The sequence below is a fragment of the Artemia sp. Qi Xiang Cuo genome, chromosome 3 (assembly GCF_049724085.1).
Source record: "Artemia sp. Qi Xiang Cuo chromosome 3, ASM4972408v1, whole genome shotgun sequence".
NCBI classification, from domain to species: domain Eukaryota; kingdom Metazoa; phylum Arthropoda; class Branchiopoda; order Anostraca; family Artemiidae; genus Artemia; species Artemia sp. Qi Xiang Cuo.
Genome location: NC_142796.1, coordinates 85,876,259 through 85,903,996, shown reverse-complemented (window position 1 = coordinate 85,903,996; position 27,738 = coordinate 85,876,259). Strand labels below are relative to the sequence as shown.

The 27,738-nt window shown below is 36.2% G+C and overlaps 1 protein-coding gene across 1 annotated transcript in view; it reads left to right on the top strand.

The window, feature by feature from the left end:
• The window catches only part of Sce (E3 ubiquitin-protein ligase Sce), a 57,466-nt gene that overhangs the window by 24,729 nt on the left and 4,999 nt on the right, over positions 1 to 27,738 (top strand). Inside the window, exons 2-4 of the mRNA XM_089086698.1 lie at positions 3,045 to 3,165; positions 15,464 to 15,998; positions 19,414 to 19,623. Coding sequence (XP_088942824.1) covers positions 15,473 to 15,998; positions 19,414 to 19,623 — 736 coding nt within the window. The 5' untranslated portion in view covers positions 3,045 to 3,165; positions 15,464 to 15,472. The remainder of the gene's footprint in view (positions 1 to 3,044; positions 3,166 to 15,463; positions 15,999 to 19,413; positions 19,624 to 27,738) is intronic.

Sequence of the window (27,738 nt, the reverse complement as noted above, 5' to 3'; positions counted from 1 at the left end):
CTGGGGCACTGTAGACAGCATCAAGGCTCTCAGCTTTGATACAACATCAAGCAACACCAGCTGAATGAACGGTGCCTGTACTCTGTTTGAAAAGTATCTTGGTAGAAGTGTTCTGCATCTTGCATACAGACACCACATCCATGAATTAATGCTGGAAGAGGCATTCAGCATCACAATAGGACCTTCAAGTGGCCCAGACATGCAGATGTTCAAACGGTTCAAAGCCTTTTGGCCAAACATTGTATTTGCTGATTACAAGCCTGGTGTTGAGGTTCCGGTCATTGCTGCAGCTCTGGCTGATGCCCTGGATGATATGAAGACCTTTCTGACTGATCAGCTGGGTATTTGTCACCAACGTGAAGACTACCGTGAGCTCCTCGAGCTTTCCCTGCTGTTCATTGGTGGCCTTCTGGCTTGTGGTGTGATGTTCAAGAAACCAGGAGCCCTTCATCGTGCTCGTTTCATGGCACGACTGATTTATGCATTGAAAATATACATGTTCAGAGATTCTGGCTTCAAGCTGACAGATCGTGAAATCACTGGTCATGGCAACTTCTGTGCTTTTGGTGTAGGAAGTTATGTTAAATCGTGGTTCCTTTCTCCTTTGCCAACAGCAGCACCAGCCAATGATTTAATGCTTCTGAAGAGTCTCCTCACTTGTGGATCGCCAGCAGCAACTGGTGCACTGAAGAAACTGTGTGGGCAGCTGTGGTATCTTAGCGAAGAACTGATAGGATTGGCATTTTTTGACAGGGGTGTTGATGCAACTGAAAAAAGAGCAATGGTCAAAGCACTCTGCCATGAAGGAACGGAGGGCCCACCGAAGCGCATCACTGTGAACAAAACTACAGTCACCAACAAGAATCTACAGGACTTTGTTACACACAATACAAGGAGCTTCTTCAATATCCTTTCCATTCCAGATAGTTTCTTGTCTACAGATCCTGAGACCTGGGTGGATAATGAATCCTGTGTGAAGGCTGAAGCAATCGTCAGAGAACTACGAGGAGTGAATGACACAGTCGAACGTGGAGTTACCCTTATGCAGGACAACAATTTGCTGCTAACATAAAATGAATACAAGATGCAATTTGCTCTGCAAGTAGTTAAAGAGCATTGCAAACGTTTTCCTGATTCTTACAAGTCAACAATCCTTCAAGGGCAAGCCACAACCTCTGACAGCCCAGGCCCAGCATGACTTTGTAGTGTGTAATTTTTTATCAATTACCGGAAGATACGTTTGACATTTGCTATGCCAGTGACATATTTTAACCAGTCATTATGATTGTTTTAACAATCTAATGATTGGATGAGTTTAGTATTGATTATATCTAATATGTCCTCATTAAATTTTGTTTGCTGAATGAATTTCCTAAGTGCATCCGAAATTACGTTAAACATTTTCCAAGCAGAAGTATAGCAATTGTATGCTAAACTTCACTTGAATTGAGCATACCCTAAATATTGACCAATTTGGAAAATTTTTTGCCCATGTTGTTAACTTTTGATGTAGACAAAAATGGCAGGGTGGGAGGTTTATAATTCTGAAGTGAAAAAATAAGGACCACCCTAATATGTACCCGGGCTAAGTGAAAAACTTAAAAGAATTTTACAGAGTAATGGTCTAAAGGTAGCTTTAAAGAGTAATAATACTTTGGGTAGTTTTCTAAATTCTGGGAAGGATCTAACTTCATTGGGGCAACAAAGTGGGGTCTATCAGATCCCATGTACTCGCGGAAGCTCATATGTGGGACATACTAACCAGAACTTGGAAATGAGATTGTTACAGCGTAAAGATTCTATTTCTTTGGCTCTAAAGCAAGATTCTAAGTCTGAAGATTTTACTTCAGCCCTTTCAGAGCATATTTTCAATTTTCCAGTCCATTCTATTTTGTTCAATAATGTGTCTTTTATTTCTAGGGATCGGGGTTTAAAGCAAAATTTTTGTAAAGCTCATGAAATAAAGAAAATCTGATTCAAGCACATTGCTTTGAATCGTGACAGAGATGAATCTGGGCTAAATTCTATCTACGATAATTTACTAAAATCTGACAGAGTAAAGTTCAGTTCACCTAATGTCGTTGACCTCTAAAACGATAAAATGAAAGTCCAAAATAGGGATAAATTCCTTTTTAATAGACAGTGTATAATAAATTTTACAAAAAATACCAGATATTTTGGTCACATATACAGTGACCGTCATCAGTAGTAAAACTAAACTAAAACAATTTAAAACAAAAGTTTATATACTGTTTTAGTTTAGTTTTTTACTACTGTTTTAGTTTAGTTATTGTTTTAGTTTAGTTTTACTACTGATGACGGTCACTGTATATGTGACCGAAATATCTGGTATTTTTTTGTGAAATTTATTATACAAATAAATAGGGATAGGATAGGATTTTATCCCTATTTTGGACTTTTATTTTATCGTCATGGAAAGGCAGTGTGGTCTCCGAAATTATCTACTTCGTAGTTGACCTCTGTCCAAATGTTATATCATCGAACGCTAATGAACTGAATCCAAGAAGGTCAAAGAGGCTAGCTTCTGCCTTTGCTTTGAAAAGAATTAGAGAATTAAACAATGTGTAGTTTTATTTTATGTTGTATATAATCTATCGTTTTAAATTGTTTTAGTTTAGTTTTACTACTGATGACGGTCAGTGCATATGTGACCGAAATATCTGGTATTTTTGTAAATTTCTATCTTTGTTATCATCATCACTGTCTATTAAAAGGATTTTATCCCTATTTGAACTTTTATTTATCGTCATGGAAAGGCAGTGTGGTCTCCGAAATTATGTAAGTAGAGATGAGGTTTTTGGATCTCAAATAGGCCTAACAATTAAGTTGTGCCCAAGTTTTAGTGTTATAGTTTTGCCTTTTGGGACATGAATACACAAGAATTTGGTCTGTGAACTACCTAAAATCATAAAAAAAATTCATATTTAGGGAGTGAATTAGTTGGTAACTTGATGGTAAATTAACTATTTATGGTTTTTATCTAATGCCCTAACTATGACCTAATGCCCCAAGTATGTTTTTAGGTGATCAAAATTCGACTCTATCATTGCAGTAGATAGAAAAGAGGGAGGAGTTCCTAATGTGTTGCCACCCTTACATCTAACAGGGGAGGTAATTGAATTGCAGCCAAACTTTCCAAGAAGTGTAAGTATGCAGTCTATTAGTCTTTGTAGGATTCTTTGGTTAATCCATCCACAGTGAGGAGAGGGGAGGACTCAGTGGCGAATCCAGGGCGGAGAGGGGGGCGCGTTCTCCCTAGCGTAGTCTAAAGTAGTGTAGTTTACTTAATTAACGCAAGTTTGCGTTAATTAAACTTGCTCCTAACGCAAGTTTATCGGATCAACCTATTCCCCCCCCTCCTCCCCCGCCTAAAAAATCTTGGATCTGCCCTTCTGGAGGAGTGTGTAAATTTTTGTCCTTGGAACTTCTTCAGATTAAAGGTTAGAGCAAGTGTCTTAGTGGGGATTTTTGGGGAAATAAACAATCAATTATTTTCTTAATACTGAAGCACTATTGCAGACGTATATTGTGTATTACAACATTATTTGGTCCAAGAAGCTTGGCTAAAAGAAAAGAAGAAAAATATAATAAAAGATAGTAAAAAATAATAAGATGATAATAAAAGAAAAAAAAGAAACTTGGCTAAAAGAAAAAACTAAAGAAAAAGGAGAATATACACTAGAATACAGTAAAAAAAGCACTTAAAAATATTAATAATAATAGGAATAATCAGAAATAAAGAAGACAGAAAAAACAGAAAAGACCAAGTTGGCACTAGAAGATGAAAGAAAAGAGTTTTAAAGTTAGGAATATTCCTGAAAATAGTTTTAAAAGAAGGGGAGAGAGATGTATCAATCGGGATAGAGTTCCAAAGTGAAATTAATTGAAAATGGGGGATTGTGGGGCAGCCATCAATGAACGTTTAGGTATCGTAAACCCCCAGGAAGATTAACTTAGCAAGGAGGAGCACTCACGTATTGGAGACAGCGTAAACATTGACTGGATACATGGTGATAGGCTTCCCTGGCATGTCTAATAACTTAAATTTAGGTTTTGTTGCATAATTATGTGCTCAAGAGATGATAGGCCTGTACCCATGTAGAGGTCAGCCAAAGGGTTATAGATGGAAAGGAGGGAGGGGTTTTTAATTTCTTGCCACCTTGACATCTAGTAGAAGAGGTAATTGAATTGCAGCTAAACTTTGCAGAAAGTGAAAGTAAGCAGCAAAGTGGAAGTGAAAGTGAAAGAAAGCAAACTGGAAGTGAAAGAAAATTCAGAAAGAAAGTTGTATTTTTGGGATTCTATGCTTAATCCATCCAAGGTGAGAAAGGTGGGACTGCCTTAATTTTTTCCCTTGGAACTTCTAAAAAGTAAAGGTTATAGCATGTGTTTTAGTTAAGCATTGTCAAGTAGGCATACTGGATCCAATTTTTGTGGGGAGTGTTTCTAAATTTTTGCCTAAATTGAATGCCTAAACTCAAAATTTGAATGCCTAATGCCTAATTGAATGCCTTTTTGCCTAATTGAGTGTTTCTAAATACCTACTGAAAAGAGATATTCTATCTCAATCATATCTCGATTGATTGTATTTTAGTTGGATCTTTGTTGGTTTCCAGAAATAATTCATCTCCGACAGGGATGGGTTCAGGTTCTTTTATTTACAAACTAAATACAACTACAATATAGAGATGCCCGGCTGAGAGTCTAGCTCGTATTACCAGGCAGCCAATAACAAATAAAAACAACAAAAAACATAATATATAACTGTATTTGTACATAATCACACTCTTTTGTAAAAAATAAAAAAGAAAAGAAAAATGTATGACTTACCAAGCATCACCCCAAGCCAGCAGCCAAATGGTGAACAAACTAAAACGAAACACCAAAAATAGTGAAATGAAGCCGTGGGGGAACCATACCAAGAGAATGTGTCAGCGGGAAGACCATAACTGAATTAAAAAAAAAATTAAATGATCAAAGGGTTAGTAAAAGAGTTTTTAAATGACCCCGCAGTGTACCAACAGAAATACCAATATTAAGACCCAACCCATGCACATTCCAAAGTTTGGTTATGCAGTGCCTGAGTGATAACGTCGATCTGTCAGTGCACGCTCGGGGTTCAACATACTTAGAAGATCTCCTCGTTCCATAATCATGCTCACTTTGGTTAAATAGGTCAAATGCATAACAAATTTTCGATAGAATTTTAGTAAAATACTAGTAAAATAGTAAAGAATTTTAAATAGAATTTAGTAAAATACTTGAGTAAAATTTTAGTAAAACATCAATCCATGAAAAGATAATAATAATTCCCCTGGTAATATATTAAGGAAAGAATATATACTTTTATTTGGCGATTTTGATGGTAGGGATATTGGGGAGGGGATGAAAGTTTTCACGATATGCAGTGCTTTATTTTGCTGTCTTTGAAGTGGTTTTATTTGAGTTTTAAATGTATTCAGAAAAATCAGGGGACAATAATTCAGATAAGAATGGACTAGGGCAAAATATACCGATCTCATTGCATGACATGGTAGAATGAAATTAAATTGCTGCAATATGCCAACATTCTTTCCCAACTTCATCCGTAATTTAGCAATGTATTTCTTCCAACTTATATTTTGATCAGCTAGAACGCCTAAATATCTCATAGTAGATACATACTCTAAATAGATAGATTCATCAATGGGTAGTCTACAAAGTTCAGGTAAAGACTGGTCAGTACGAGAGAAAATCATAAACTTGGTTTTCGACATATTAACAGATAATTTATTTGCACTAAACCAAGTTTCTATCCTCTTGAGAGCTGCCAACATATTCTACTTAAGCAACATTTCATCAGCACCGCACACTGTACAGGCGGTATCATCAGCGAATAGGACATTTAGCCCGAGATCTTCCAGTGCCCTGTTGATGTCGATTACATAAATAAGAAAGAGTAGAGGTTCGAGTATGGACCCTTGAGGAACGCCGACTTGACCAGTGATACCAAGTAGTAAAGAGGTAGCATTTCCGCCATCCACGAACTGACTGCGCCCAGTTAAATATGATTCAATCAGAAAATTTGCACGTCCGTGTATACCATAATTTTCAGTTTACGAAGCAAAGTTGCATGACAAATAGTATCGAACGCTTTTTTTATATCTATAAATGTAGTAACTGGAATTTCTTTTTTATCCAAAGTGTTGTGTATAAACTGTGCGAGTGTCAGAATCGCATGTTCAGAGCTATGACCCTTCCTAAACCCAAACTAAAGGTCATTAAAACATCCACTCTTATCAAAAAACTTCACTATGCGGTTGTAAAGACATCGTTCAATCACTTTTGCGAATGAAGATAGGATCGAGATTGGCCTGTAGTTTGTTGGATCTTTCACGTCATCACCCTTATGCAGGGCTAAAACACGTGCAGACTTTAAGCAAGTTGGGAAACGTCCACTTGAAAAACATAAGTTGATGATATGAACCAAAAACTCTGTAACATCAGGCATTATCTGTTTTAATAGGCTTGTCAACGAGCCATTCGTACCTTCCGACGACCCATTCTTCAGTTGGTATATAACTTGCAGTAATTCCTCAGCTGACACCGGCGTTAGGAAAAGAGAGCAATCCGATGGAGGCGGCATGGAAGTAGAATATGCTGAATCAGGTAAACTTCGAGTTAGTGCCTCAAGCGATGTTACGTGACCAATATTTGCGAAGTGCTCATTTAGGACACTCAACAACATTTTGCTTTCCTTTAACAATTTTCTTGTCTTTTGGCGATAATATCTCTTCCGGAAGGTTTTTCATTTTCTTTTTCCCAAGGTGCTCATTAATAATCAACCAAGTCTTTTTTGGGGACCCTTCAGCATTTTGAAATTCATGAAGATAGTACGACTGCTTCGCTTGTCGCAGTAACTTTTTCAGACAATTTCTGTACTGCCGAAATTTGGCCTGATTTTCATGTGTAGGATCTTCCATGAGTTTCCTGAAGAGGTTATTTTTGGTATAGATAGAGGACAGAACAGGAGCTGTCATCCATAGTTTCTTTGGTGTAATATAATGCCTAGCTTGCCGGCTTGATAAAGGACATGCCTTATTAAGTACTATTTCGAACTGGTGGATGAAGTACTCAGTAGTTTTGTCCACGTCGTCACATTCTAAGCTGGGAGACCGGCCGACTTGGTTCAGTAAACTTTTCAGTTTATCAATCGAAGTAGCTTCTAGTCTTCTTGACCTCAGAGAAGAGGGTTTAGGGGAGGGACCCGTTTGAAGGTCGCACAGGATCATAAAATGGTCAGAAGTATCATCAACTATAACGTTACAACCCAGTGTCTCGGATTTTTTGAAAATATTGTCAATTAATGACGCTGACGACTCCGTGCTTCTCGTCGGGATCCAGCATGTTGGAATCAAACCCGCGGACATACAAATCGTTACAAAGTCAACGGCAACATTATTCGAAAGCATTGAATTTACATCCCTATGTACATTATTAATATCCATATTAAAATCACCCAACATCATTAACTTACATTTTCTTTGGGTCATCAGCGAGCCAAACATTAACATTTTACATTTTCATTTGGGACTCCGTGCTTCTCGTCGGGATCCAGCATGTTGGAATCAAACCCGCGGACATACAAATCGTTACAAAGTCAACGGCAACATTATTCGAAAGCATTGAATTTACATCCCTATGTACATTATTAATATCAATGTTAAAATCACCCAACATCATTAACTTACATTTTCTTTGGGTCATCAGCGAGCTAAGTTCATCGAACTTTTCTACAAATTGTTTAACAGCCGAACTCGGCGGCCTATATAGGGCGCAACATAACACTTTCGAAGGACTTAGATCTAGCTCAATAGCAAAAAATTCAAATGACATTTCTTCATAAAGATAATCATAATCATTCACTTCTCTTACAGGTATAGTATCATTTACAAAAAAAGCCAACCCTCCTCTCTGTCTACCTATTCTATTTTTAAATAACAACTTATACCCATTTATAAGAGCTAGCTCAGAAGATTGCTCATTTAAAAATGTTTCACCTCACCAAAAACATCAATCTTATGGTCAGGAAGCAATGATGAAATGTTTTCTAAACTACTCATAAGTCCACAACAATTTAAAAAAGTTGTTCTCAGACACTTCTTTGTTGGTTTACTCATAATCATTCCAGGAGAAAGGTATTTTTTCGTGGGTAAGTTATTAATAAAATAATCATAAGTATTTTCATCCTCTCTATCAATGTATGAGAGAACCTGTGATAAATTCAAGGGTCTCCCCTCCAACTCACTCAACCTATCGCGAGTTCCACCACAGCCACCACCATTAAAATTAGAAAATGATTACTCACCCGTATTCTCCACTTGGCGGCGGGCCGGGATGACGCAGTGGAAAAAAGTCAAACCTTTTTGAAGTTTCAAATACTGACAGTGCGGTAGTACGTTCTTGTAGAATTTCTGCAACAAAAGATATACGGCAAGAAAACTGAACCAATTTTAATGAATTTAGGCTTAGGAGCTCAGAGATAAATGAACAGGGGTTTAGAAATAAGCAAAAAATACGGTAAAAAAGAAAGCATATAGGAACGAAAAGAGCAAAAAGAAAGGAAATAAAATAAAGAAGAATACAGACAACGAGATAAATACACTTCTTTTTAAGTAGGACACTTTACTTATCGATCTTCACATTCCTAAGCAGCATAGACTATATACTGAATCAAAAAAACATAATCAGTCTGACAAATCATTATATAGAGATATATACAACCAATATTAGCATTCGTCATGTGTTACCCATTGGCCAGTAATATCGTTTCTAGTTTGCAGTAATAGTCTGGCACCGGATTGTTTCACTCGCGTGAACTTGGATATTTGCTGAGCTTTAAGATCACGTGCCCTGGCCAAGAGCTCATTACGTAGGGCATTTAGTGAAGGAGGCAGATCAGTACATATTCTCATACCGCTTCCTTTAAGTTTGCCTACATCTTGCAATAGTATTTGGAAGTCCAAATTATTCACACAAGAAATAAGAACAGGTGATACTCCAGCTTGTTTGTTGTTTCTAACTGTAATGGGGCTAACACTCTTTACGCGGTACACTTTTTTAAGAGGAATATCTTTTTCAATTTCTAATTTCTCTTTGAATAAAGTCTCAATATTTTCGCTGAGAGATTGGCCTGATTTCTCTTTTGGCAGGCCATGAATAATTAAATTCAGCTGACGATCTTTAACTTCTAGTTCAAGCAGCCTTTTTTCGAGTTGCACATGCTCAGCTTGATGGCTTTCAATAGAAAATCGAAGTTCTACTATTTTAGCATCTTTATCTGCTAAGCTTTGCCTGAGTGACTGTATGTCGGACATAACCATATCGAGCTTGGAAGACACTCCAGCCTGGTGCGCTTTGATCGAGAATTGATCATTAGAAATTGAAATCAGTTGTTCCTTCAAGTCCCTAATTGCTTTTTCAAACGATGATTGGGTTACCACCATTGTTGAATAATTTAGATATAATAGCTGCTCAGGAGAAAATCTAGCTTAGAAAAACAGTGGATGAAGACTTACATGCAAGGGGGGAGGGGCAATATTAAACCCCCCACTTTCCAAAAAAATGCAGCTGTAATTTAACTTCAATTGGCAATAAGCTTGTAGTCAGCACACCAGCAAACCAGTCAAACAAGTTCACTTGGCAAATAGAAGATTACTACTACTACTACTAACAACTCACCGCAGCACCAAGCCGCCTGAGGCCAACACAGCTACGCACGCTTCTCCTCCACCCCAATCTATTCAAAACCTCCCTTTTTATACCCGTCCACGAAGTTCCCATTTCCGTTAAATCTTTCTTTATGACGTCCTCCCACCCCAGACGGAGGCGACCTGCTTTCCGTTTAGCCCTAGATGGTTGGCCGAAAAGAACAATCTTCGGCAATCTGTCAGGTTCAAAGCAAACTGGATTTCAATCTATAATCCTCTTAGGTGTTCTCTCTTTGAACTGTGAATCAATGGAAGTACCTAAATTCATATTGCTAGAACATTACCCCAAAAGGTGGTCATATCTCAACCAAGCCTTATTGGAGTATGAACTAATGTCTTAGTTGTGCCCTTTGGAAGCCTGATGTAACATGTCTTTTGGGGAGGAGGGGAAAGAGAAAAGTTCCCTGATTCTTGTAATCAGGATGTGGGTGGGAAGATGTCATGCATGCGGGTGGGGAGATCATTCAATTCGTTTCGTTGAAGCATTCTTACAATAATTGGTTGGAAACAAAAGTTAATGTCCTAGGTATGCCTTTGGGAGATTAAATAAAAAAAACCTGTTTTTTTTTCAACTAAAAGTAAGAAGCAACATTAAAACTTAAAATGAACAGAAATCACTCTGTATAACAGGGGAGTTGTCCCTACCTCAACCCTCGCTCTTTACATTAAAGTCTTAAAGCTCTTTTTAAATATATTTCATTAACATTCAACAGCCCTTGTGTTTGAGCAGTCTTTTTTTTTAAGTTGTGACAAAAAGTTAAACTTTAGCGTACAGAACAAGGGTTCAGGAAGGGGTAGCCCCACTCATATGTGGAATAATTACTGTTTGTTTTAAAATGAATGTTGCTCTTTAGTTTCAGTTAAAAAAAACTTGTTTTTTATTTAATTTTGACTGTTTCCAAATTATGCTAAGGAATCCCCCCTCAAAAATTTCCCCTGGAAAATTACCCCTGAACCTCCCCCCCCCCCCGTGAAAAATTCTTCGAATGTTCCCCCCACAAGAAATTTCTGTATATTTGCGAATGACGAAAACTACATGTGATCAATGGGAAAATTGCATAACATACAGCCGTTTTCTTAGGGACTAGGGGGAGGGGGTCATGTCATTCCCAAAGGTATAGTCATTAGACCTTTCAACTAGGCTGAATCAAATGGCTATCTGAAAATTTTGATCGAGCGTCTTTGGAAAATACTAGGAGGGGGGGGTGCTTGTTACCCTCCAATTTTTTTGGTCACTTAAAAATGGCACTAGAACTTTTGAATACCAATTTAATGACTCGAGCTTCTAGGATCACTTATTTGATACAATTTCCCCCTAAAAAAAAAATAATAAGTAAACACGCATTTGTGATCTTTCTTCTAGCAAAAAAAGTAAAATTCTTCGTTTTTGTATAGTTTGAAACCTCTACAATAGAGTTATCTGATATGCTGAATCTGATGGTGTGACTTTCATTGATATCTCTGCACTTCTTGAGGGTCTTTGCCCCCTTCGAAAACTGGGCAAATTTTCTAGATTAAACTTGATTAGCTTTATATATTTGGAAACAGCATAAAAAACCAAACGGTTTGATGTATTTATTGCTATCAAATTCTGTTTTGTAGAGCATTGATTACTATTGAGCAAACTGTTTGACTTGGATGCTATCCCATCTTTGTAGGAGAGGGGTATCTAAATACTCATCATAAAATTATATAATATAAGTAGTGCACATGCTTGATCAGAAACAATAGTTACTGTTGTAGCTGTACTACTTTTGAAGGATGTGTCCAATTTGAATTGTGTGGAGAGACCTAAATTTGTGTCAGCTTGACGTCTGCAAAGATAAGTTGTCAGAAGAGTCAAATAACTTAGAATAAAATTTCAACACAGGATATGTTTTATGTAACAAGGGAATAAAGATATAGATGGGATTTGCATGGAACTATAAAGTCTACAAGTAAAATTTAAAAAAAACAAGTTTTTCAACAGAAAGTGAGGACCAACATTAAAACTTAAAACGAACAGAAATTATTACTTATATGAGGGGGGGGGGTTGCTCCCTCCTCAACACCTTGATCTTCGCGCTAAGGCTTTTTAGAACTTTTGAAAAAGCTTCTTATTGTTCTAATTAAATGACCCTTGTGTTTCAGGAGTCGCTATTAAAGAATTTGGACGAAATACAAACTTTAGCATAATGAGCAAGGTGTTGAGGAGGTGGCAATCACACTCATATACGTAATAGTTTATGTTCGTTTTAAGTTTTAATGTTGCTCCTTACTTTCCGTTGAAAAAACTGTTTTTTTTTAAATTTAATTTCTGATCGTTTTTTAGAAAATGCTGATAAATCCGGCTCCACCTCCACAGACCCCCTCCCCCATGGAAAGATTCTTTTGACAATTCAGTCCTGGGGAAAATTTACCCCGGACAGTTACATTTAACATCTCCACGCGTAAAATTGAGTCGGCAGAGTTTTTAATTTTTTTTTAATTTTAGAGTGTTTTTTTTTAATTGAGTCGGAATCTTTTTAAAAATTCCGCCTGAAGAGTTCACCCCGTGGAAACTTCATTCTCAACGGAAAATTCACCCCCCCCCCCGCGCACAAAAATGTATGTACACTTTCCAATAACAGACATAATACATGCACAATGGGCAAATTTTTTAACTTAGACCTTTCCCCAGGGGCTGTGGGGGATCAGGTTATGGGGCTGAAAAGGTATAGTTATTAGACCTTTCAACTATGCTGAATAAAATGACTATCTCAAAATTCTTATCGGGCGATTTTGGAAAAAGGGGCGTGGCAGGGGGCTAGTTGCCCTCTAATCTTTTTTGGTCACTCAAAAAGGGCACTAGAACTTTTAATTTCGGTTCCAATAAGCCCTCTCCCGACGTTCTAGCACCATTGATTCGATATGATTACCCTGGAAAAAAAACACGTATCCGCGACCTTTCTTTTGGCAAAAAAATACAAAATTCCACATTTTTGCAGGTAGGAGCTTGAAACCTCGGATTTAGGGTTCTCCGATACGCTGATGGTTTGATTTTCATTAAGATTCTTTGACTCATAAGGTGAGTTTCCCCCTTTTCGAAAACTAGACAAATTCTCTCAGGCGTGTAGCCTCTGATGGGTATTATAATGAATAATAAGCCGATTCTTTTGATATATCTACTGATATCAAAATTCTGTTTTTTAGAGTTTCGGTTACTATTGAGCCGCATCGCTCCTTACTTACAGTTTGTTACCACTAACTGTTGAAAAGCTATAAAAAGATTGCTAAGTTTGCTGTTGGTAGCCTTGGCTAGTCACCTGGGAATTTTGGGTTCAACTCAAAGGTCAGCAGAAAATTTTTCAAGTAATTCTCATGAGGTTATCATATCCTAATGAAAGTCTGTGGGAAACTAAACTGCTAGTTCAGCATGTTGGGAGTTTGTGCCTAACTTAGGCTATGTGGATTTTTAAAGGGGTGCCTAAGTTCTATTCATGGGGATAGTACCTAAAAGTGATGGTCAGACCTCAACGATTCTTTCTAGGGATCCAGATCTAATGCCCTAGTTTTGTCTTTTATGGAGCAAGACTCTACTTGACCTTTTGTGTGGTAGGTAAAGGGTAGGACCCCAAAAATATTGTCACCAGGGCATATGGTAGAAGGCGTGATCAGACTTCAACCAAACTTATTTGGAAGTAACATTGATTTGTGTTGGATTGACTTGGCCTGTGCAGCTGAGGAAGTTGGGCTCCTAGGTTCCCATCATCAGCAGTGATACCAAGGGTGTAATTTGCTATGGGGCAGGGGGGGGGGCAACTACCCCTCCAGATCCAAGTTTGCTCCCCCCCCAGCTGAAATTTAGTTTCTGCAAAAAATCTTGTCAAAATTAAGATAAGCTCGCATAATTCAAGTATACAGAAAAACAGGTCAGTTTTTTTTAGTATATCTTTACCTTTATGGTAATATATGACTCATTTTTCAGTTTTTTCTGTCATTTTCACTTGATTTGGGAAAATTGGCTCCAACTCCCCCCTCTCCCCCAGGTTTTTGACGAAATTACGCCACTGAATGTTACCAGAACGAAATTGCATTTCCGAGCCGAATTTGGTAAAAAATAAAAGCCAGGCTTATGGTTTTGTATTTTTATGGTCTGCACCTGATCCAATCTCTGATGGAGGGCGTAATTATCAAGATCTAGTTTCATTGTAGCATCTTCTTTTATGCACTTAATCGAACCTCTGGGGAAGGATGCAATTTTTTTCATCAGCCAAATTGCTCGGTATGCTAACTTCATGCTATTGGTATGCTATCAGTCATATTATATGTGCCTGTGAAATTGAAGGATGAAAACAGTAGTGACTCAGATAAATTGTTCATGCAATTTCAAAACAAATAGAAAAGATCCCAGTCAAAAATATGATATTCTCATTGAAGGACTTATTGCCTAGATTGGTTCAAATATGGATTAATGTCCTAGCTTAGGCAAATTGCCTAAAATCCCGCCTATTACAATTATCTATGATCTTATGAATCCAATGAGAGTTGTTATGATGACAAATGACCTTCCTGTGCCTGGGTATTATTTGCTGTCTGATTTTTCAACATGCTTGGCCAGGGAAGGCAATACTATGGTATTAGAGAGGAGTGCTCAATTGGACCTTTGTGAGGGTAGGTTGTATTCTTGTCAACGGCTTCAATGAGAATGGTCTGTTGTACCTCAATTAAAATTGGCATAGATTAGCAATTAGGGCTTTTCTTGATTTTTCAACATGCTTGGCCAGGGAAGGCAATACTATGGTATTAGAGAGGAGTGCTCAATTGGACCTTTGTGAGGGTAGGTTGTATTCTTGTCAACGGCTTCAATGAGAATGGTCTGTTGTACCTCAATTAAAATTGGCATAGATTAGCAATTAGGGCTTTTCTTGTTTCTTTAGAGGACTAATGTCCAATTTTTTTGGTCACTGAATAAGGGCACTAGAACTTTTAAGTTCCGTTCAAATGAGCCCTCTCCCGATATTCTAGGGCCACTGGGCCGATACGATCACCCCCGAGGAAAAACAAACAAATAAACACACACCTTTGTGAGGGTAGGTTGCATTCTTGTCAACTGCTTCCATGAGAATGGTCTGTTGTACCTCAATTAGAATTGGCATAGATTAGCAATTAGGGCTTTTCTTGCTTCTTTAGAGGACTATTGTCTGTCCAATCTGTTTGAAACTTTGACCTATGGGTCACTGTTGCTGTAATACTTCACAGGGTTTTGTAATACTGTCACTGTAATACTTCACACATTTTCATGTTTTTTGAAAATTATAAGTAGATTGACTTATTTTAGGTTATTACTGATTTAATATTGGCTGATTAAAATCGTTTTGCGCTTAAAAAAGATGTTCATTTAAATAACAAAGTCACTGAGAATTTGTTACCTTTAATGCTGAACAATCCAATAATTATTTTATATTTATATAAAATATAAATATAAATTTATATTTATATAATAGGTTATTCATAATTAACATACTAATAATAGTTTTGGCTTTTAAGCATTTGGGGGGGGGGGTCATACCCCTCCTTCCTCATTATGAATTTTTTGAACTTAAATTTTTTGAACCTCATTATGAACTTGTAAAAACGTAACAAAATTGTATAAAATCTAATTTTTGATGGGTTTTTTAGTTTTGAATCTAAAAACTGAATAATGAATCGTTTTTTTTTGTTTTTTTTTTCAGAGATAAATCATGTCTTGGGATCAGAGTCTAACCAAATCATGGGACTTGTCCTTATACGAGCTTCACAGAACTCCACAAGAATCAATAAATGACAGCACAGAAATAGCAGTATCTCCAAGAAGTCTGCACAGTGAATTAATGTGTCCTATCTGTCTAGACATGCTTAAAAATACTATGACAACTAAAGAGTGTCTTCACAGGTTCTGTTCAGAATGTATAGTGACTGCACTTCGATCTGGTAATAAAGAATGTCCTACTTGTCGAAAGAAATTAGTTTCTAAAAGGTCACTTCGACCTGATCCCAACTTTGACATGCTAATTTCGAAAATATATCCAAGTCGTGATGAATATGAGGCAATGCAGGAAAAGGTTTTGGCAAAGTTGAAAAGTAAAAGTTCACAGATGTTTGAAGAACTGGCCCAGCAGCACAAACAGAGGCAGCAGCGACAGAAAAAAATGGCTGCTGATATGGATGCCTCCCTGCCACTGTCTCCTGGCCCACCTTCTTCACCCATAGAAAGGCCAACTGGTAGCAGTAAGTTGTGTCCCTAATGCTTAAGCTCTTAGATCACTTGTATTTTATTTAATAGTAGGTTTAAAAAAAAAATGCAAAATGAGGAAAAATTAAGGCAGTGACAATACAAATAAGATAACTAAGTTAGTGGGTCCACAAAACTATCTTCTCCTAAATGCTAGTTTTAAAATTATACAAAAGGAATTAGAAAACACCTAAAAACTGAAAGGCTTTATATCTGCAATAGAATAAAAAACTTTGTGCTTCTGGGTTTTTAAAGTAGGCTTTCGATTTCGATTCTAAGTATAGAAAGAAAGAGTATATTTTAAGAAAGCCAGAACGGCTGTAAATAGTAGCCCTAATTTTAATTTTGTGCTATTTAAGTTTTGTTTGGGTGTTTTTTGTTTTATTTTCTTCAACTATAGTTTATTCAGTATTTTTATTTCCTGTTGTGAAAGGTTTTCTAGATGTAAGTTTTATTAATTATACTGTCTTTATTTGTAGGTTATTCATTTTTTTTTTTTTTGTAATTATCTTGTTGTATTTTACTTTCCCATTAAGAAAGATATTCTGGATGTGAATCTTGAATGTACCAATTGTATTTGCATGCTCTGTGTTTCTTTTTTATTTTCTTTTTTTCTTCTCTTTTATATTTTGTTTGTCATATTATATTTTAAGTTCCTGCTGAGAAAGAGTCCAAAAACAAACTTTAAATATATTAAGTCCATTTGCTTCTTTTTCATAATTCTGTTTTTTCATCAGATTTCTTTTTTATTTTGCTTTCCCATTTTGAAAGATATTCCGATTTTAATTTAAATATTCCAACTAGACTATATTTGCCGGGTATTTGCTTCTTCTTTTTTCTTTCTATGCACATTTATCTGTTTATATTTTGGTTTTCCATCAAGAAAGACATATTAGGCGTAATAGATATACCAACTATGCTTGTAGGCTATTTTTTTCTTCAACATATGGAATAATATTTTCATCCAATTTTGTTTCTTTCTATTGTTTTAAGCTGTTTAACTTTTACCTACTTGATATCATGTCATGTGGGCCTAAGATTCATAACATAAACCATTTAGTTGTTGCAATTCAGTATGACAAATTTGAAATATGACGAAATTGTACAGTAGCGAATCCCCTATTCACAATAGAAATATGCATCACAAGAATATGGGGTAGGAGGGCCAGGCATCCCCCCCCTCCGGTGAAAGATATAATATTATTGATTTTGTTTCTTGTTACACCAACGTGCATGTTGAATGTAACGTGCAAGTATACTCTGTTCATCTGTTTATATGGAAATCATGTAGCTTGGGCAATAAGTTCATAAGTCGTGTGGATATAAATTAAGTATATGTGATTATCTTGAATTTTTCAGTCCGTGTTTACCAAGTATGGTAAACACGGACGAAACACGGACACGGACGTAAACACGGTAAACACGGACACGGACGTACCAAGGAGGGTACGAGGCATCATCCCTAATTTAGCATTGAAGTCTCCATTCACTGTCACAATATTATGTTGGTGAATCGTAGTAACATAAGTCTATAGCATATGATAGAAGTCATCTTTGGTTTGGTCACAGGCGTCACTTGTTGGGAGGCTTAAACTACAAAAACAATCAATGTTGCCTGTGAAGTGGTGAAGCGAGCACGCTTCGAAGCATGAAGTGAATTATGCAATTTTGGAATGGTTGGCCGTTTTTAAAAATTCTGTTCATTGACCTGCGTTAGTCATCATCACAAAGGAGATCAATACGAGGCTAACTCTTTCAGTTATCAGTTTTTACGGTGGCGGTTACTAGTCTACTGATAAACCAACATGTTCAATAATCCAATGGATGCTAGCGACCATCACGCTTAACGTGAAGCTGGATAGTGTTGCTCTTTGAGGTGTGTTGGCAGATTTCCTCTGCTGCCTGAGGAGGGATAGTCAAGATTCACTACCCATAACATAGACACCACAATGAAAACCGTTGGTATAGTATCGGCCCTTGAATTCCAACATTAATCAGCAGGACTTTAGGGACGGGGGGGGGGGAGGGAACGGAGCTTCAGGCTGATAGCCAACTGTTATTTTTCTCGTTTTTAAGATATCTTAGCAGACAAATTTTTTTGTTTAATATCAGTTCAGTTCATTAACAGAATCAGTTGATGCTAAGTTATTTGTCGATGTTAATTTATTCTTGTCTGTTGACTTAGTCATGTTTTTCAGTTTAAGAGATGGAGGTTGCTAATGAGCTTGTTGAAAACCAGAACTCGGGGCACAAAACCATAGATCGGTCTCACGGGTCTAAGTAAAATGTAGCCTTGTTTTAATTTCGATTAATTCATAGTTTTTTGTTTATATATTTATTCTCTTTTTTTTGAATTAGGGTAGAAATTCGATTAGCGGCCAGACTTTTTTTTATATTTTACAGGAAGTAGTTGATCCAGGGGGAGAAAATATTTTGGTCAAATCCTCTTCTGGACGAAATTCAAAATAAAACTTTTTGGGATCAGCTCAAATATCCAATCCTCAAAATCTCTGAAAGTTTCATTTGCCTAGCTCAACTAGTTCAATCTTTAAATATTAAATATGATTAAAATGTTAATATTTAAATATTAAAGTAAGTTTGTCAGGAAAGCGATTGCTTGTCCTATGTTCACATAGGACATCCATAGGACATAGGTGCGATCCTTTTAGGAAGGATGGACGTGCGAGGATTTTTGTTTGGGAGGGCGGGGGGTAAACTAAAACAAGTGTTTTTGACAGTAAAAATTTTAGTTTATAATTTTTAGAACTAGGTCATTCAGACCGCTATTAAAAGTGGAAGATCTATCCCTGGAATGTTTTTTATGGGTAGTATCAGATGTTTGGTAAGAAATAAGGCATTATAAAACCCTAAAACTGTTTAGTATACCCTAATTCTATTCACTGCAGGTGTAAGGGCAATGAGAACTAGAAAAACTAATGATAATGAATCAACTGAAGGTACAACTCCAATTTATAGGTCTTCATTGATATAATCCTTTTGAAAAGAATGGATATAAGAAGATTTTTCCTTAGGAGGGGGGGGGATAAAAACTGAAAAAGTAACTTTGTTGGTTAAAATCTCTACCTTTGTATTCTGGGAGGCAGGTTATTCAGACATATATTAAAGGAGCAAAATTCTCCGTGTATTCCTCCTCTCCTGTCTTATACCCGAATATTTTTTAAGAGTAGTATTGGATATTGGGTATGATAAAAAGCATTTTAAGACCCTAAAACTGTTTAGTTTACCATAATTCTATTCTCTGCAGGTGTAAGGGCAATGAGAACTAGAAAAACTTATGATAATGAATCAACTGCAGGAATGTGTTTTTATGGGTAGCATTGGGTATCTGGTCATCATTTGCTATTATAAAACCCTATAACTATTAGTTCACCATATTTCTATTCTCTGTAGATTTGAGGACAAAGCGAAGCAGAATAACTTCTGATAATGATTCTGGAGCTGAAGATACAACAGATTCTGAGAGTCGAGCCGAAAACCAGATTCCAGAGCTTGACCTTGTATTCAAACCCCATCCAGTTGAAATGGGAGATGAAAGTGATTGGCCAAAAGCATTGAAAGACAATTCTGTGAGATACCTGAAAACCACTGCAAATGCCACCGGTATGTAATTAAATAAATTTAGCTTTTAATTAATTGAAAACAAAAAATTAATTAATTTAAATGTTAATTAAATTAATTAATTATTTAATTTAGGTTAATGTAATCGATATTAATTTTTGTTTAAATTATATTAAATTTTCTGACCTAAATGAAATAATTTAAGTTAGTTAATTAATATTAAATTAATTAATTAAATAAAAACATTGATTAATTAAATTAAAATACAAAAATTGATGAAATTAATTAGATTGATTTTTAATGAGCTTTTAAATGAACTTTTCATTGGCCAAATATGTTAACTATTTTGAGACTTCAAAGTTAAAGCACTTGGTTGAGCATAAAAGTACCATGGACAGTCAAAAAGGAACACTTTTTTTTTGATCTGACGGAAACTTACATTATTGCCATTGAGAGTTCTCCAGTCATTGAGGGTGTTGGGCAGAGGGTTAATAAAAAGTATTGCTGAGTTTTGAAAAGTTTTTGTGTCCAAAATATGATCCAAGTCGAAGTTACATCAAATTGTAAAACTGTAGTAATAAAATATTCGCTTTTCTAGTTTTAATGTAGTTTTCTATTATTGCCAAATATGAACAACTTTGTTTTTGCAATGGAGAGGGTCTTAGAGGGCGCGTCGATCACAGATGATCCTTCCCTGAAGGCTCAAAAAATTATTGCAAAATGTGTTAAAATTTATGAACCATTAAAAAAATTAATTTGAAAGTACAAAATAAAATAAGATAAAAGGAGAATTTAATTTAAAAAATATCCATTGAAGTTATATAAACATTCAAAAAGGGGTTATACGACGTTTCGTTCGTAATTTCATAATTTATTGTATGTGATTTCCAAATCGTAATTTCAACCGATATATTTTGTAATTTCAATTGTCGAGATAGGGGTTGTAGTTTGTATTTTTCCGTATTCGTACATTTAAATAGCTATCGTGGCACTCGAAAAAGAACGCTAAATTGTGCTTCTTTAACAACCACATGAGATCTAGAAAAAGAGAAAAAAAGGTCATTACACTTACAAATATGGCGCGAAGGAGTTTACGAGTCTGTTCGTAGCAGTGCTTCCATTTCTACTGTATTTTAGAGTAGACTACTTTATTTTGAACGTTTCTCCTTTAATATTTTTAGACCTACTTTAGTACTTTATTTCTACTTTAAATTTGGATTTTCCACTTTTTTCCTTGCCGAGCCTATGGATTTTTGTTAAGGAAAAATTAATTTTGGATACAACGGCGATTTTGGCAAAAGTCATTGACAAACGTTCTTGTTTTTGTCTGACTTGGATAGATCTGCGAAATTTGAAACAAAATAACCAACATGATGGACAAATACAAATAGAAGCATCTATCCAAATTTACCATCTTACTTGCTTTAAAAAGAAGTGCTAGAAGTTGTGAAGAGCCTTTGTCACAATTTCATGGTAAAAGACTATTGTAAACAAAATTGAGCCTGCTCAGTCTGTGAGCTTTAAAAGAGAAGAGTTCGTCCTACCCGCCTCTAAGGTTTACCTGGGACCAGAAGTCATTGCCCCTCTGTTTTCCCTACAAGGAAAAGATACAAAGTTCATGGAGAAATGCAAGAGCATCAAGGAGATTGCCCAGAAATTTTATATTGAAGCTATGTCCCAGCTAGTCGACTGATTTCCATTTGATTACGACATTTACAACTTCGTAGAGATTGTACACCCAAAAGTCGCATCAGATGGTGATATTCTATTGTTGCGGTTTTTTTACCAAAATTTCGGGCACTTCTCGTAAGATTTCAGGCTGGTTGAAAAAAAAGTGGCAGGTGTTGATGTTGCTTAGTCCAGACGCCAGTTTGCTCAGTGGTGGAAACCCTCTTGATTTTTGGAACTGGGTGGGATCCATCAAGACGCCAAGTGGAGTTCTAAAGTTTACAAGAATTTTTATTTCATTCGTTTTATTTTTTAATTTCCCTGCTCAAATGTCGTTGTGGAAAGACTTTTCAGCGTTCTTAAAACAGTAAAAAAGGAATAGAGGAATGGTCTCAAAAACGTAACTTTAGCTGCGACGATTTCTGTCAAGTATGGGATGAAGCGTAAAGGCCCCCCCTACATTCACCGAAAGTTTAAAGAAAAAAAATGCAATCCGTGAAATTCGATGTGACAGCGTCCAAATGCGTCACTTTCTTAGGCATTGGGAAAGACGATGGGAGTGGCGACGACAACGATGACTCGGGGTATTAATCTTAGCATTGTATGTTTTTTCTTAAATCTTATTATTTGGTGATTCTCATTAAATTTTTCTGAATATAGTTTAAGGTGCGTCTACATTCGGCATTTTCTGGAAAATTGGGAGGCAAGTAGCAGTCTACACTAGTTAAAATCGAATAACTCAAAAGATCAAAATGCAGGCTCTTTCCTTAAATCAAGCTTTAAGTGATTCATTTTTGCTACTACACTGCTTAAAATAAACAACACAAAATAAAAAAAAGTTAAAACAAAAATAATGCGTTAAAAAGCGACCGGTTGGATATCATTCATGCCAATCTTTCGTACCAATTCAAATATAACGAGGGTGTTGCAAAAGTAGTAATATAGAAGGAAAAAATATTGGCAAAGAAACACAAATAAATGAAATATATTCATATAGTCCAGAATCTGAGATCTGGACCCGGAATCTATAAATCAAAACCAAACTTAACTAGTTGATAAATACAAAGCATTGTTTTAAACGTCAAAAGAAGATATTTTGGTACAAATAAAGGTCTTGAGTTGCAAAATAGGTTGTCCTGAACAAATGCTATTAAAAGTCAGCCTAATAAGGCTTTACTTGTAACTTGGAAAGAAGTCAGAAAATGGCGAAACTTTTAGAGATTTTGGTATTGAAAAATAGGGTTTTCTAGGGATTTCCACCAGCCTTTTAGGGATTGAAAAAATTTGAAGTGGAAATACCGGTAATATAGCGTAAGAATCAATTTTGTTAACATTCCTGTTCAAATAGATAGATAGATATATATTTATTGCAATAAAAGCCACTTTGGGCCATGGCAAAAAAAAGGAAAATCACACAAAATAATAACATGATTATAACACTCATAGCAAAGTATGGTAGCCTACATAACAATAACAACGCAGAATTACAAAACATTATAAAAACATAATAAAGCACACGATACCATTAAACTAACATAAATAGATAGATGTATGTTACATCTATCAAGGGCCATGACTACAAAAATAACAAACAAGAAAACAACTTACACACATGCAACAATACTTTCCGCACTCACCCAACCCGCTTTACAAAAATCTATCTCTATGTGACATACCCAATTTTATATACTTTGCTATCATTCTTATTGTCCCATAATTTTTTGACCCCATTACTGAAACCAACCACTCACTTGTCCCCACATTAACAAAAAATAATTATTTTCTTAAATCCTGGAATTCAGGACAAAGAGCCATGAAGTGAAGCAGATCCTCGCCATTTTCTCCGCAGATAGAGCATGAGTAAGGACCCTCCTTTACCCTTACCCTCCGTAAATATTTTCTCTTTTCTCCAAGTGCTAGAAAGTTACCCCTCCCTGATATATACCACTTAATTTCTTCACTATTTAAACCCGCTTTAAAATAAATATCATATCCCCAGACCTCCTTCCATTGCCGGTAAATGCCGAGGTACACCGAGGCTGCGACTTCACACTGCCATTTCTGAATCTCCTGATCTTCAAGCACTCCCTTTACTAGTTTTGCTACATTTCCTACTTCCAGCCCTATCCCCTTCCCTTCATTCCAAACACCTGATAACCCACAACTATTTAAGATTGATTTCACCTGGGAAGCCCATGAACATTTCCTTCTATCCTGCAACACCTCCAGATAAGCTGCATTTACTAACCTATTATTCTGTAAACCAATCACCTTTTCCCAGTATCCTATAATTCTAACCAATATTTTTACCCTTAATGAAAACAATCCTAGATCACCCTTTAACACCAGATTATTGAATTTCCCGCTAAGCCCTAAAAGTCTCCTGAAATGTCCTAAATCAATTCTCTCTATTTTTCCCCTTTTTCAAACCCCCAAACTTCCCCACCGTAACTCAATACTGGGTCTACCTTCGTCTAAAAAATTCTCTTCTGTAGCTTAATATCTGCCGGTCCTAGATGCCTAAGGGGACTCTTCAATAACGCCCATGAAGCCTTCTGACCCTTCCAACTCGCTATTTGCACCTGATCACTCCATTTCCCTGAACTTGTGAACTTACCTCCCAAATAAATATAATCCTTAACTTCTTTCATCTCTTTCCCTTTAAAATAAAACTTATTCTTTTCCCTTTCATCATTTCCAAAAACTAATATAACTGATTTATCAATATTTAAAACTAATTTTTTACTCCCAATATAGCTATCCAAAATCTCTAAAATCTTTTGCAAAGCCGGAGCCGATTTCGCAAGCAATACTATGTCATCTGCAAATAATAAACAAAACAGCTCAAGCGACATTAATTTTAACATAGGGACATTTTTATTTCTAAAATATTGCTCAATATCATTAATAAAAAGAGAAAACAAACGCGGTGATAGAGTGCATCCCTGTTTGAGGCCTACATTACTTAAAACTGGCCTAGAATAAGAAATACCTACCTTCACTACTACTTTAACCACCTCATACATTTTCATTATAAATTCTACTAGCCTAATTGGCAATCCTAATTTCACCAACACCCTTTTCAACAAACTCCTTGAAACTTCGTCAAATGCTCCCCTAATGTCCAAAAACGCCGTATATAGCCTATTTTTCCTATGCCTCGTATATTTACTAGCTAAAGCCTGTAAACAAAATATTTGATCAATTGTACTATAGTTTTCCCTAAACCCTGCCTGACATTCAATTAATATACCTTTATAATGCAACCATTTATCCATCCTACTAGAAAGGACTCTACAAAATAGCTTACTGATAGAACTTCCTAAACTTATCCCCCTATAGTTCTCGTGTAGGTTTCTTTCTCCATTCTTAAATAATGGGATCATAATGGATATCTGCCAATTTTTTGGCCATAGAGGTATACTTAGAGTTGCTGAGAATATCAATGCAAGCACTGGCAGTATCCATGCTCTTGACCATTTCAACAGCTTAGTTGGTACTCCGTCGAAGCCCGGTACTGGGGTCCCTCTCATGCTTTTCAAGGCGTGCCATATATCCTCCTGTCCAACCTGCTCCAGTAGTTTAGCGTCCTCTGAATCCAACTCAAAATGGGCTGTTTCTTCTAAACTATTCATCTCCTCATCAGCTCTCTCTTCGTCCTCTTCGGTGTATATCTCTTTATATTTTTGTTCTAAGTATTCTGGCCAGGTATCGGCGTGAGGCACTGAATCAGTCAACTTTCTATTTTCTGTTGATTTCCTAATTAACTTCCAGAACTCCGTTGTATCATTCACGCTAAATTTCTCCCGTATGTTTTGGCTTTCTTCCTCTTCAGAACGTCTCTTCTTCAACTTGAGTAGCCTTTTATATCCCCTTCGCTTGTTCCTAAAAACCTGCAAATTATTTTCCAGATCAACTGTACTACTAGCCTTAAGCAATCTAAAAGCTACTAAAACCTCCTTCTTCTTTTCCTCACAATCCTTATAAAAAAAACTCATCAAACCAATACTTCTACCATTTTTTCTCCTGCATGCCACCTTAGTTCCTATCTTATACAAAACCCCCGACAGAAAGTCAACCGAACCTGCTATATCACCTTCCCTTGCCATATCCTCACTCTTCTGAATAAATGAATCCAGCTCTTTATCCTCAATTAGCACCTTTTTCAACTTCTCCTCACTGTCATTCTCAAACCTTAAACCTTCACTCCATTAAATATCACTACCGATTGTTCCCTTAACCCCAAGCTTCTTTTTATTGCTCTCAGCCCAACCTCCTCCTCCTAAGCTAACCATAATAGGCACGTGATCTAACCCTGTCCGTGCCATCATCTCAAATCCACATAAAAAGAAAAAAGCTCCAGACTCACAACCCCATAATCTATAACACTTGGAGATCTACCCGAAAAACATGTAAAATCCCCCACTCCTTAATCCTTCCCTGTCCTCCCATTCAAAATAACCAAATTCTGCTTACCACAAAAATCCAATAATTTTTTCCCCCAATTATTCTTTCTCCGATGACCGTCCTTACTCGTCCTCCTCCTAACCGACGGCTCAATCATATAAACTCCATTAGTTTTTCCTAGTTCGAGACCCACCTCCTCCTCACGGGCTCCTTCGTCCTCCCCTGTATATCCGTTAAAATCCCCTAGAAAAATAAAATAATCGGACGGAAACTGTTCTGAAAAACGATCCATATCATTTTCTAATATCTCCCAGGTATCCTCATCACTAAAAGTGTTAGGTTCCGGCGGTAAATACACTGAACAAAAGAAAAACGAGTTACCACATAAAGATACTCGCACCCATACTAGATTACATGAAACACTTTTCAACCGAGATAAATTTCACCATCTATTCGTTATCAATAATGCCACTCCTCCATAAGTTCAGCATATTAAGCAATATTAAGCACGATAACATACTTACTTCCAGATTGTGTCCTTCTATAATTCTACTCTTTTTTTTTCGCACTTAAATACTTTATTTTCACTTTAGTGGAATGGAAGCACTGGTTCGTACGGCACTTAAAAGGTGGTTTTTGGTTTTTGAGTCCTTTTTTTAAGGAATATAATTGATAAATATTGGATGGTCGATGGTGTTTTTGATATTTGATACCTTTTTAAGGAATATAATAGATACGGCACGGATGGCCGATAAGATTTTTTTTTCTGAGGGATATAATTTATGAGGCCTGATTAAACGATTGTGTTTGTGGTTTTTGAGTCCTTTCTTTAAGGAATATAATTGATACGGATCGGGTGGGCGATGGTCTTTTTGGTATTTGATACCTTTTTAAGGAATATAATAGGTACGGTCCGGATGGCCGGTAGGATTTTTGGTTTTTTATTTCTTTTTTTAAGGAATATGATTGACATGGTCCGGATGGCCGACGGTATATTTGTTTTTTATTCCTATAATTGATGCGGCCCGGGTTGGCCGTACGTCACTTAAAGAGTCTGTACAGATGGTGGAAAAATAGATCGGTGACATCTAAAATATTGATATTTCATAAATACCTTTTGGTGTCAAATATGCCAAATTTTAAGAATTAGAATATGCCTTCCTGTTCCCTATATCCTTCTAATCTACGGTCCCAAAGTCTACACGAATCGAATCGATGGTGAGAGAATATTAGAAAAGGCCGAGTGTCCCATCTTAGCAAAAGATGATGTGAGATTACAAGTCAAAATAGTTATTTTTATGTTGAAAAATAGAAAAACATAGTTTTAGGGGGGCAAAGTATCTGAAATACCCCGAATAAATAAAAGCCGAACAGAAATTAAATGAAAGCAAAAAAAAAAACATGCCATACGAAAGTAAAGAGTGGCAGTTAAAACTGAAAGATTATTTATGAATTAACCCGATTATGTGGGAGTTCTAGCCTCCTGAATAGTTTTGAATAGTTATGAACTACTCAAAAATTAATTTGAAATTATCAAATAAAGATGAAATAAAAGGAAAATTGAATAAAAAATAACCATTGAAAATAACAATGTAAACATCAAACATTTCATCATTTAGACCATGGCAAAACTAAAATATTGACATTTCGTAAATATTTTTCGGTGTGAAGTCTGCCAAACCTCCAAAAATCAAGAAAAAAAATGATATAAAGCAGCTTTACTGCTTTTGCCACCAGCTACTGCTACCAACACAGGGGCATAAAAAGCCTATAGTCAGGATTGTTGTTTTGCTAGATGAAGCTAGATGGCGTTGATGAAGTTAGACAACCACCATAGTCAGGATTGTTGTTTTGTTAGATGAAGTTAGATGGCCCCTATAGTCAATATTGTTGTTTTTCTAGAGAAAGCTAGATGGTGTTGATGAAGTTAGAAAACCACCATAGTCAAGATTGTTGTTTTGCTAGATGAAGCTAGATGGCGTTGATTGTCTTTTTTTAGCAACTACCTTATTTAGCCCCCTTTATCGGATATATAAAAACAATATTTTAATTGATTTGTTGAAACCGTATCCATTAAAAAAA